The sequence below is a fragment of the Euprymna scolopes genome, chromosome 7, assembly GCF_053919585.1.
Source record: "Euprymna scolopes isolate OS-2025 chromosome 7, ASM5391958v1, whole genome shotgun sequence".
NCBI classification, from domain to species: domain Eukaryota; kingdom Metazoa; phylum Mollusca; class Cephalopoda; order Sepiida; family Sepiolidae; genus Euprymna; species Euprymna scolopes.
This window is the reverse complement of record NC_136488.1, coordinates 154,241,868-154,255,032: the sequence shown is the minus strand read 5'-3', so window position 1 is coordinate 154,255,032 and position 13,165 is coordinate 154,241,868. Positions and strand designations below refer to the sequence as shown.

At 32.3% G+C, this 13,165-nt stretch overlaps 1 protein-coding gene across 7 annotated transcripts in view; it reads right to left on the bottom strand.

Moving 5' to 3' along the window:
* Nucleotides 1-13,165, bottom strand: part of LOC145280074 (MYND-type zinc finger-containing chromatin reader ZMYND8-like) — a 240,607-nt gene that overhangs the window by 20,142 nt on the left and 207,300 nt on the right. For 5 of the 7 annotated variants that reach the window (XM_080131764.1, XM_080131768.1, XM_080131769.1 and 2 more), the window contains 3 exons: nucleotides 12,472-12,840; nucleotides 6,162-6,368; nucleotides 1-27 (listed from right to left, as the gene is read on the bottom strand). The exon at nucleotides 1-27 is cut by the window's left edge and continues 75 nt beyond it. In XM_080131764.1, coding sequence (XP_079987890.1) covers nucleotides 1-27; nucleotides 6,162-6,368; nucleotides 12,472-12,840 — 603 coding nt within the window. The remainder of the gene's footprint in view (nucleotides 28-6,161; nucleotides 6,369-12,471; nucleotides 12,841-13,165) is intronic. The other 2 variants (XM_080131766.1, XM_080131770.1) reach the window with 1 other exon arrangement.

The window sequence follows — 13,165 nt, the reverse complement described above, 5'->3', positions numbered from 1 at the left end:
GGAAATGATAGAATTTCTGGAGAGGAACTGAAAAAAATAAAAATTAAGTTTTCTTTTTTTTTTTTTTTCTTTTACTAGAAATAAAATGAGCTTCTGTAACATACACACGTACGCATACATGCATACATACATACACCCACATTGAACAAGAATTGGAAGATGTTCTGAAAATTTCAGAAGTTGAAAACTGGATTAGTTATTTTTGTTTGTGAGGTGAAAAAATAAAAAGAAAAGAAAGAAAAAAAAAAAAGAAAGAGAAATTAAAAGGTGATTAAAAAGAATTTTCTCATACTGCATGGTCATTCAATAAATAAGGTGATTATTTTATATAAAAATAAAAGCAGTCTTATTTCATAGATTAACTAGTAGGCCGCCCGCTGTTGCTCAGTCGTAAAATAAGCATAAATATATTTTAATTAAAGTAGAATTCTTATTTATTATAAAACGAAATACTGTAGGTATTAAACGTAACGTTGAATTCCTTTAAATAAAAGACAAATTAAAAAAAACAAAAAAAACGGTAAGAAACTGAAACATGTGCATGCAAGTATTATGTTTTTTCTAAACAGTTCACTTCTTTTAAGTAAAAAAAAAAAAAAATACTCGAGCTGAGATTGAAACCAAAACCTAAAGACAGTGAGTCGAGTACGATAACTATTACACCAGCTTGGTGTGACTTTTAAAAAGTGTTTTCAAACCAACTCATACTTAACATAAGGAAGCTGTCACATTTCACAACTGTGCATGCAGTCGTGATACATGAAAACAGATAAAAATCTGGTGGCCTCCCACGTACCAATATTTTTAATTCTGACCCTTTAGCAGACCTTTTTTCTGGATGAAAACCCAATTAAGAAGTTTTCCACATGTTTGACTACTCTATATACAAAATATCAAGTCTGTAGATGAAAAACTCTTTGAGTATATAGGTTGAGAAGTGCCCTCACACACACACACACACACACACACACACACACATACACGTCCTCACATTTTTTTACATATATATAGATTTTCCATAAATTAAAACTTTGAATTACTCTATAACATAAATTGTTTCTTGTCCAGAATTTTCCCTATATTAAAAAACAAAAATAAAATCTGTCATGTACATAGCCTCGACAAAACAAAAATGTCATATTTCGAAAATCATGTAAATTGATCAAGTAGTCTTATTTTTAAATCAAATTTTATGAGTAAGCAAGAAGGGACTGTCTCACATTACCATCCTGAAGAAACAAAGGTAGATAACTCAACAATTCAAATTTGTGAAATCAGCTTTGTAATGGCTATGATTTCCTAATCACTTAAAATCATTTTAAAATGATTTTCTTATTTAAAAATAAAACTATTTGATCAATTTACATAATTTTTGGAATATGATATTTTTTTCATACTGCATAGTCATTCAATAAATAAGGTGATTATTTTTTTATATGTATGAAAAAAAAAAAGCAGTCTTTTATTTTATAATTATTTCTATAAATTTCGACTTTGGTACTCGTACAGTTTAATCAAGACATTAAAAAATGGAAATATGGAAAAAAAAAGTTTATAGTGTACATATCTGTTATGGAATGAAGTTCTCCGAAAAAAAAAAAAAAAAAAAAAAAGTTTTTTTTTTTTTTTTTTTTTTTTTTTTACATCGAAAAAAATTTTATTATGATACCGAGCAAAAGGTTTGATTTTTAGGAAGAAAAGCTGGTATTAAAGATGGGGAGGGAGTGTTAGCGCTTTAAATTGAGTTATCTCCCCGTGGCGTAATCAAAAAATTCCAAGATGGCTATCTTCAATGTGCTGTCATAGAAACGTGTTTTTCTGCTGTAAAAAAAAAAACAAAAAAACAAAAAAAAAAAAACGAAAAAACAACTCGATCAAATTAAGTGAAATTTTTTCTCTGAATTCATCAGATCTAAGCTTGTCTTTGAGACTCGCATTACATATCTACCTCCCCATTCTCATATTTCTCTCCATGCAACATATGTCCTCAACTGTCATTTGCTAGGTTTTACTTGCATATATTACGCTGTACACACATGCCTGGTAGGCTCTTTCCTTAGTTGACAACGAGGATTATATTGATAAATAAAAAAATTGTTTATCTAGATAAAATGAGATTTGTCTTATTGCAAAATTTACCTTATTTATTGAATGATTATGTGTATATTTTAAATTTACAAGTTTTTAAATATCAATATAATTGTAATTAGTATACACATGTAAAACAATTTCAATGGTGATTGTTAGTTTCATGCACACACAGATCATATTTATACAAATGATATAGAGTTTTCTCAATTAAAAAATAAACGTTTTTAGAAATTTGTGATTCTACCCTATAATTTCACTGTATGCACTCTTCCCAGCATAATGAATAATGATAAAAACAATAGTAACAAAGAAAGTTACTTTTAATGTTCCTGAAGCAGTCTCTAGTAAAAGATTACATATATATATATATATGTACATATTCTAGTTCAGTACCTTATTGTGGTCTTTTTTGGGGCCCTTTAAGGTCATAACAGTAAGAAAAAGAAACATTTGATTTTATACGATATTCTATTTCATAATATTTGAATTATTCAGAGTGCTATTCTTATCTTAGATGTTATTTTCAGAATGTTTTGGTTGATGTAAACTCTGACCTGTTGAATTTGGGAATCTGCATGGAATTTCAAACGGAACCGTTTATTTAATCCATAAGGGTAGTATGCTCTTGTTCTGTCAGCCATCACTGGGTAGAAGTCCTAAGTAATATGCAATTGTATTTTAAGCGTCGACCTCCAGTAGCGTGTAATTTACAACTGAATTTTTAATCCAAACATCCTCATCCCAAAACATATACACTATCTATTTTTACATTGTAAGAGAATATTTTATTAAATAATAGTGACGGGATGATTCTAATATTCTTACTCAAAACAATTACTGATTCTGTTCTAAATTTCTGATTTCGATACAATTACTAATTCTGATTGGATCACTGAAGCTAAGCAATGTTAAGTTGGGTCAGTAATAGATGGGTGACCATTTGGGAATACCAGGTGCTGTATAAAGGAGGACGCCCCCACCCCACAAGAACTACAAAAACCCAACAGTCGTCAATCTCCCCTGACTGGGATATACATGCAATTGGGGATTGTATGTAAATTTAGTATTCCCTTGGAACTTCCTCCTTTGGAGGAAGCTGGTTCATCCTATCCGCTGGCTTAATGTATATGAATAAAACATTAGATGTGTGTGTGTGTGTGTGTGTGTGTGTGTGTGTGTGTCTGTCTGTCTGTCTGTGTGTTTCAATATTTAACCACTAAACTCTTAAACTACTGGTAACATAACATTGAAATTAACAGGAAATAGTAATCATTAGGGTTGTGACAACAGCATATTCTTTTCATTCTTTTGACTCTCAAGCATATATCCGACAAAGTAAGACAGTCAATCAACCGAGAACCACATCAATCTATATAAAAACATATAAGATATTAACGGATATATACTCAAGAGTCAAAACAATGAAAAGAATATGCTGCTGTCACAGACCTAGTAATCATATACTAAGGATGGCTTACAAAGAGTAAAATCTTTGTTTGGATGGATGAATAACTCATACAAACATATATCGGCAAGTTGAAATGCAAAATGTTCATTTCAACTTGCCGACATCTTTCTGCAAAAACCGAAATTCAATTCATTTCTCAAAGTCGTTTATTATTAATATTAAATCTTCCTTACTTATCACTTGATAGATATACTGGTAGGAAATGGGGCTGGAGCGCTGAATGCTTTTATTCCATTCCAGTTGATAATACCCAAGAAATTTTTTTGAACTTTTGAAATTACTACTATATATTAGGTGCAATATAATAGAGAATTATCTTTGTACTAATGCGAAATCTGCACAAATTAAAATATATTTTAAATATTAGATATATATTTTACGACCTGGCAAAGCTGCCATTACCCCTACCCAAGATATATAAAAAAATTTATCTACTTATTATCCACGAACAAAGCCTCTTTCCTAGAACTACCCGTTTGTGGAACTTTGTTCCACTGGCCTGTTTTCCAGCTGACTACAATATGATCGTCTTCAAGTTCAACATAAACAAATTCTTGATTTCCACTAATAACGATTACTATGCTACTCTCCTAATAACTATTGTACACTCATTAACGCTTATGTCATGTCATATTAAGTAGCCTCCTGGCCTTGATAAGGGGTGACTTTTTTGTAAAAAAAAAAAAAAAAAAAAAAAAAAAAAAACCAAGGGTGCTTGAAACAAGCATTGTAAAAAAAGTTAAAAGGATGAGGGAACAAGGATGGAAAGTTTACAAATAGGCAAAAACAACAAAGCAAAACAAGTACAAGAAGGTTAACATTTATCAAGGCCAAAAACCTCTCATGGATAAAAGAGGAGGTTATCCTAAAAGATCAATGATGATGAGTACGAGAAGAGGAGTGAAAATCTCCTTTTAAAGCAACAGTCGGCCAAGAAAACAGTAATTCTTCTCACTTTGCCAGAAACATTCTTAATCACGAAATGCAAGAACTAAAAGACAAAATATGGTGGAAGTGAGTGTTACGAGGCCGCAAAAAGTAAACTCAGGGTCAACTTTCTACTTTCCATCAGTGTTTATATAGATGTGATCATTAATTTTTTATTTTGCTCTTTAAATTCTATGTTTATTGAAATAAACTATGAGTGTCTATTCTTTTCTGTCATGTCTGGAGATATACAGACATTTCTTCATCTACACCTAGACATTGCAGGATGACACCATAGTCAACATGCCGTTGTATAATAGAGAGATAGATGAGTCAAAACATCCAAACGATCTCTCAGTTCTCAATCCTGCAAGTGACCATCATCCCTAACAAATCTTAAAGGTAATTAGGATGTCAATAACGAGACACATAATCTCCATTATAATTGAATGTTTCAATGTTTGATTGAGTAATTTTGTGCTATGTTCATCTTTATGGTCATTTAAAACTGGGAAACATTTTTGTAATCAAACATTTGATTCTTGTCCAAAATTCACTCAGATTAAAAAAAAAATGAAAAATAAAGAAAAATCTGCATAATGCATATAACTGTGACGAAATGAAATATCATATTCCAAAATTCATATAAATTGATCAAGTAGTTTTATTTTTGTTAAGAAAATCATTTTTAAGCAATTAATGAGAATTCATAAGCATTACAACATAAATCTTGCAAGTTTTATTATTGAGTTTTGGCCACCTTTGTTTCTTGATATTGTTCTCAAAATGGTGGGCACAATACTTACCCCCTCTGATATTCATAAAATTTAATTTTCTTATTTAATAATGAAACTTCTGAATCAATATATGTGAGTTTTTGAATACATTTTCGTTTAGTCATAAACACATATCATACAAATTTTTCTTTATTTTTGTTTTTTAATCTAAGAGAAATTCTAAACAAGAACCAAGCAAGGGTCTGTTTTCTTTCATAAAACTAATTGACATTGTCATTTGAATTTTCTTCAAATAAATATAACAAATATCATGATTTATTCAAGTTATAACAATTTCTGTCATTTAACACAATATTCTTTCTATTTTGATAAAATAATTGAACTAAATTATTTTTGAATAAAGTAAACGAATGTCATTTTAACAAAAATGTTTATCAAAAAATATTTATTGAATATTGAATATGTAATAATTGAATTACATTAAAATAAAAATAAAAAAACTGCAAAGAGTTTGTTATTTTAAAACTGGTTAAGTCGATTGGATAACAGAATTCAATTTGGGAACAATTCATTTTAAAAAGTGTAAATTTTAGTAACAGCGGTTAATTTTCAAATACTTGCATATTTCATAAAAAAAAATGGATGTTGAAGGTGATAGCACATAGAAGCTTGAATTTGATAGCTAAGAGATAAATGTTGGGTTAATATATTTATAATTTTTTGTTTTTGAAATCAAACACACACACACAAAAAAAATAAAAATGTAAATCCATTATGAACAGAAACAATAAAATAAATAATCACACTTTTTTTCCAGTATTAAAAATAAACATTTTTTGATTCACTGAAAAATAGACTGAGTTTAAAAGGAATTTTTAGCTTATTGGATTCTGAAAAAAAAGCTCCATGACAAATTCCTTAAAGTCAAATTAACTTACTTGTGTGGTAGGAACAGGCAACATTTGTATCGATCCCCCAGTTGACTGCGAGAGAGGAGAAGTGGGCACAAACTGTATCTGGGTTGACCCTGATACCGTGTTAGACTGACATTGTGGTTGAATGTTCATCACTTTCGGACGTATCTCTTCCTTCTTTACAATCTGCTGTATCATACCTGGTGTCCGAGTGTTGGATTTCGCAGTAGCCTGTATAGAAGAATAAAAGACAATTTATCTATGTATATAAAATTGATCTTGTATGTCTTTGTGTGGAATGGTCTTTACCAAACTACTCTGTCAATTTTTGTTCTATAGCTTTGAAACTTAATATATAGGGGATTTGGATATGTGGAACAAATTCAGTTTGGCTTTTAGCCGGTAAAAATAGCTGCTAAGAGGTCAAGATTGAAAAAAAAAAAATGGAATTTGGCAGGCGTAAGTTCACTAAACGTGTACTTTCTAGATACATTCAAAGCTATACGTTTTGGTTTCAATTCTAGCTGATGCCATCTAAGTCATTTTTTTTTCTAGTTTAAACTTTTCAAATTATTACTATATATATATTTACAAAGAAGTCACCAGTTCTCAAGACCCGGAGGCCATAAATACAAAATCTGCATAAATTAAAATATCATATTTAAGCATATTTTATAACTGGGCAACGTCAGGGGGCATGCTAGTTAATTTATAAAATGAGAGATGCTCTTAATTGATGTGAAAGTAATACCTGGTGAAGAATATAAACTGATTATTTGCAATTTCATGGTGAAGAAAGTTCGTGAAATCAAGAGAATGTTTAGTTCTAGAAAAGAGAAAGTTGAATGAAGAATATGAGTGAAACGAGAGTTCAAAGACCAATTAATGAACTATTCCATTACAAGAAGTATGGAAGAACAATGAAAGATGTTGAAGTATACATTGTTAGATGTAACAAACCAGATCTATGGTTGATGGAAGGAGCCAAAAGGCATAGGGTGTTATGGTAATGGAATGAGAAGTTGAGAAGTGCATGAGGCAATGATTGGTTTGATTGGTTTGGTTGTTTTGTTTTACGGCATATCAACCCTTTTCGGGTTATTTAATGCCGAATCCAGTTATTTTGGAAATAGTATTCATGTTGCATCAAGTTATTTTGTAGAAGGTTTTTATTCTTCAAGCCCTTTGTATTTTCAATCGCTATTTTGTAGCGTTTGGTTTCGTTGTTTTATAGTGGATTTTATCGTCTTTGTTCCTGCAGAACATGAGTTTTGCAATGGGAGAGGGGGAAAGGGTTACAGTATTAATGTTTGGTACATTTTAAGTTAGGAAACCAGTCAGGTAGTGGGGGGGGGGGAGATAGAAAGAAAAAAGGGAAATGGGAAGAAGGAAAAAAAGGGGGAAAAGGTGGGTTGTTGTTTTTGTTTTTGGTTTTGCAGAACATAATTAAGTTTTGCAAAAGGAATTAGAAAAACAAAAAGCATCAATATTAGGTGCATTTCATTTAAGGAAGCCAATATCTTCAGGCAGCCTGATCTGGTAGTACCAGGCATGAGGCACTGAATAAAAGGTTTGGTGAATAAGGATGTGTATCTGGGAGCAAAGGGAAGAAAGAATTCCTGAATACTCTGAAAGGATGACCAAAAGAATAACTCATGAAGATAAATAAACAACAAGGACAAATATAAACATTGTTTAAAAGAAGTGCATTTGAAATGAAATGTTAGAAACATTGTTTAAAAGAAGTGCCTTTGAAATGAAATGTTAGAAACACTGTTTAAAAGAAGTGCATTTGAAATGAAATGTTAGAAACATTGTTTAAAAGAAGTGCATTTGAAATGAAATGTTAGAAACATTGTTTAAAAGAAGTGCATTTGAAATGAAATGTTAGAAACATTGTTTAAAAGAAGTGCATTTGAAATGAAATGTTAGAAACATTGTTTAAAAGAAGTGCATTTGAAATGAAATGGTTTAAACAAATGAACAGGAAAAGAAGGATGCTTGGAAATGCTATCATGAGAAATTGTTGAATAGCGAGTTTACACAGAACAGTGATAATCTACAAGTTGCTATAAGAATTGAGAAAGAAATGGTATTGTAAGTTGTGGATAAGACGAAGAAGGGTAAGGCTAGAAGATTCTCAGGTGTTGTTGCAGAAATATCAAACAGGCATTTATAAACTGTAAGTAAAATAATGAAGGGTAAGGCTGGAGGACCTTCAGGTTTTGTTGCAAAAATATTGTAGGCTACAGATAAAATAGACATTAAAATGATCACAAGAATTTGATAACATATGTAAGTTGTGTCTTAATGAAAACCTAGAAATTTTAAAGTTTAATGATATAAAAAAAATTGTTGTAGGCTACAGGTAAAACAGACATTAAAATGATCACAGACTTGACAAATTAAATAAAAGAGGAGGTTATCCTAAAAGACTTGAAACTTAGTACAATTGTGAATTATTACAACGTTACAGAAGTTTAAGAGTTGATGGATCAGGCCCTGAAAGTAACTGAGAAAATAATTGAGCAGCAAATAAGGAGTCAGATAAGCATAGATGAAATGCAGTTTGATTTTATGTTCGAGCAAAGTACAACTTGAGCTATATTTATTCTGAGACAAATTCAAAAGAAGTATCTTAAGAAGAACCTATACTTTGCTTTTGCGGATTTGGAGAAAGCTTTTGAAAGACTGCCAAAAGAGAGGTTGTCTAGTGGATGTTGTGCAAATGGGAGACAAATGAATGATCTGTGAAGATTGTTCAAGCAATGTACAGAAATATTTAAAATTGTGTTCGAATTAACATCACAATTAGTTACAGCTTTAATGTTTATGTAGGAGTACATCATGGTTCTGTGCTGTGTCCGTTGCTATAGTGAGAGAGTGAATGTTATCAAGACCAAAGTGATGAATCAGTGGTTGTAGTATTGGAAAGTTTTAAAAAAAAAAAATCATAAAGGGGAAAGTTCTCCTACTCAGTTTGTAGAAATTAAATTTTTGTGTACTATTTGTAAAACATTGGATACACCAGAAGCACAATCGAATTATTGTATAAGTTGAAAGATGATAACTAGTTTGTGTTCAAAAAGTGTAAAATAATGGAAGAGAACTAATGCAGAGAAAGCATTTTTGGATGAGTTTGCCAAGAAGTTTTGTTACTTTAACGGTACTATTAGAGCGCAAGAGTGGAGCAAGTGTTAGTGTAATAGCAAAAGTTAGGTGTTGCTGAAGTTCAGGTAACTTCTGTTATTATTAACCAGCAGAGTGTTACTAGTGTTGATCAAGCATGTGTATGCAGTGTGATGATGTATGGAAGTGAAACCAGGCCAGTGAGGGTTGAAGACATTGCATGAAGACAAATGATATAAGAATAATACGACGGATGTGTAATATGAGTTTTTAAAATAAGCTTGAATCTTCATAAGAGGAACTATGTGTCTGTAGATGTTTATATATATATATATATATCTCGTTTCATTTTCCTTCAATTGAAATTCTCAAGCCCCCTACCTGGGGCTAACACTTGAACTCTATGTGAGATACATAGATATTAGAATGTTCCATTGAAGTTCTTTATCTAACAAGCACTGAATTAGTAAAAAATTTGAGAACATAATTTTCCTTTCATCAATTGACCATTTTAATATGTCATAGTTCATCTTTATTTTTGGTCTATTGGTCTTACTGGATTCCAGGATAAGAATTCATCTAATCTGGTGGAGTATCCAGCTTCGTGTTGGTAGCAACATTAAGCTGGCAAAATCACTTGGAGAAGGTGCATTATTGCTTGTAAAAACTAGTTTTGGTTACCCATACCAAAGAGATCTTATTTGGGTTGTGAATACAATGTGATTTTGAATATTTGATCCGGGTTTACTTCTATTGCTCTTTAGCATTTTATTAGAATGGAAATAAAAAAAAAATACCAAAATGTATGTTTATGTTAATACTAGTATTGGAACGATTAATTTGAATCGGGAATATGAAAAATCAGAACTTTTGGGGGTATCACAATTGGCATCGAAGAAATTTATGCCAATCCAAATTCTACAGATGTTGATGACCAAAGCCTCACTAACGTTATACAAGCTGTCTCTAATTGCCTGAGTAATTGCATCATATTGGGAGACTTTAATGCCCCGACTATTGGCTGGCAGTCAAATCTACACACTTCCAATGACACGTTTGATGATTCACTTCTGGACACGATGTAGGAATGTTTTCTATACCAGCCAGCTTGTTATAAAATCTACAAGAAACAAATTTGGACAGAGGTCATCAGTGCTTGACCTTGTGTTCACTTGTTATCCTAGTTCTGTTTCATCTCTGCAAATTTTGCCTCCACTTGGCAAGAATGATCATGCAGTTCTGAGCTTTTGCATGCACACCTCTTTTGTAGGACGCTTTATCTCAGACAAGATAAGCAAATTTTCTGCTCGGAATCATGATTTAATTAAAGCAGACTCTGGCGAGTTAGATTAGCATAGCCTCACTGAACATCAAACTGTTAAAACAAAGAACCTGCAACACTACATATGATAGATCCACCAATTTGGTCAATCACCATCACTCAGAATGAGATCAAGAATCAGCTTTTGTCTTTGGATAAGGGTCAAAGTCCAGATGGACTATGTTCAGCAATTTTCAAAACTGAACTAGCTGAACCTTTAGCAGCTCTGTTAAACCTTTCACTGAGTACTAGAGTTGTTCATTCTGATTAGCGAGTGGCTACAATCTGCCCTATCGTTAAAAAAGGAGGCAAAGATCCAACAAATTACAAATACAAATCAGGGAGCCTCACCTCTATCATCTCAAGATCAATGGAAATTCTACTCAAGCAAGCAATCATGGCTCATCTCACATCTACTACTCCTATCTCTTCACATCAGCATGGTTTCATTCCAAGACGTTCATGTCCCACAAATTCACTTGTGATGGAAGAATGGGTTATGAGTATAATGGACTATGGAGATACTGCTGACATTGTCTTTTTGGACTTCGTCAAAGCCTTTAACTGTCAATCACTGCTTACTCCGACACCTTCATGAATCAATTGTAAAGTTAATAAGATCCACAACGTTACGATAAATGGAAGTTTTTCATGAGTTGAATGCTTGCAGTGGTGTTCCTCAAGGTTCCATGCCGAGTCCAATTCTCTTTCTACTCCTCTACATGCCTGATATGATTATTGGAAATGTGCTCCTATTTGTAGACTATGTCAAATTAGTAACTTGTAGGAACAAAATGGACAATCTCAAGTATAGTCTTCAATGTGACTGGTCTATAGAATAGGATTTAGATCTTAATGCCAATAAATGCTTCCATATTGCAGTAGGTTCCCCTTCCTGACTCTTACTTTCAGTGATGATACTGTACTATTCAAGGAGATGAATGAAACAAAAGATCTTGGCCTTCTGGTCGACTACTCCATCAAGCCATCTAAGCATTCCATTCAGACTGCAAACAAAGTAAGGAAGACCACATTTATGAGTCAAGGTTCTTTCTGCAAACTCATTCTTGAAATATTTCTCTCTCTTTATGTCTTTCTGATCTGACAACTGTATTGTATCCAGGCTCCTTCCCCATATCCAATGTGTGATATATCCAGTATCTGGAGAGAGTTCAAAGACTGGCTAGTTGAATGGTGCAGGTTCTATTGGATCTGCCCTATGATAGCAGACTCAGAAGAGTTAATCTTTTTCTTGCATGAGTGCTGACGATTATGTGGTGACCTGATTTAACGATCATGATATATTTCAGAACTTTTTATTCACTCTTGTACCAGGAAGAAGACTATGCAGACATTACATGAAATTTTTTCACTGTTGATTTCAACTGAACTGAAGAAGGACTGTGCTCTCAATTAGAATTTTTGAGCCTTGCAATAGATTTCCGAGTGAAGTAATAAATGCAACAAGTTAATGTTAAACAGGTATCTGTAAATTTTTACCACCTTTTTCCTTTTTTGTTTTTTGCCAAATTAAATTGAATTTTCTGATGCTAAAAACGATTCTTTTATTTTTACTTAAAACTCAATTTACCATTGTTGATACCAAGGATAAAATAATAAATACTTATTGATTTTTAAACTACCAGTAAAACTTAAAATCTATAGTTAACCTGACTCCTCCAAAAGTGTATTTTTACATTTGTAAAAAATATATATATGTATTACATGGGCTTTTACAAAAATCTAAAACTTTAAAAAATCAGAAAACTCTATAGGTAAATATTAAAAAAAAAAAAAAAAAAAAAAAAAAAAAAAAAAAAATCTGTAATTGTATTAGAATCTGGGAAAAATATTAGAATCGTCCCATCACTTGTTAATACTCACATTAAGAGTTTCAGCAGGCTTGATATCTTGAAATTGCGTAGTTGTGCTCATTTGTTGTGATTGCTGCTGTTGTCTTAAGTTGGGTATAACGACTGGTGCTGTTGTATTTGAACTGCTCGTCTTGGTGAGCATGTCTGAAAAGGTTACACCGCACTGGGGCGTTGAAGTCATTAAGGTTCCAGTAAGCGTGCTTGCTGCTGTAGTCATAACTGGAGTGGGTATTGTTAATTGAGTCACCTGAGTAGATTGGGGTAGTTGTTGCGTGCAGCTCGTCATATGTTGTGGCCAGTGGCTGGCTTGGCACTGGTAGTCGCAGTAACTTGTGTTCCAGCAACAGTACAAAAGAGCTTCTTTGCCACAGTTCGCGCACTGAAATTTAAAACGGAATTGCGTGTTATAAGTCATCGTCAGCCTTCCATAGTAAAAATTAAAGAAAGAAAATCTTATATAAAATAAAATGACAGTTCAAGCAAAAATTACGATTAAACCAGGCGCAATCTCAAACAATACCAAATTGCCTCATCCCTTGAGGCTTGCATTTACGAATATCCGCAGGCTTAGAACTAATTTAGATGATGTTGAATCATTTCTCTCCTAGTAAACACCTCGGATATCTTAGCACTAAGTGAAACTTACCTACACTCCTCCATTCCCTCTAACCACTTTAACATGCCTGGTTATCTCCCATTCTGCC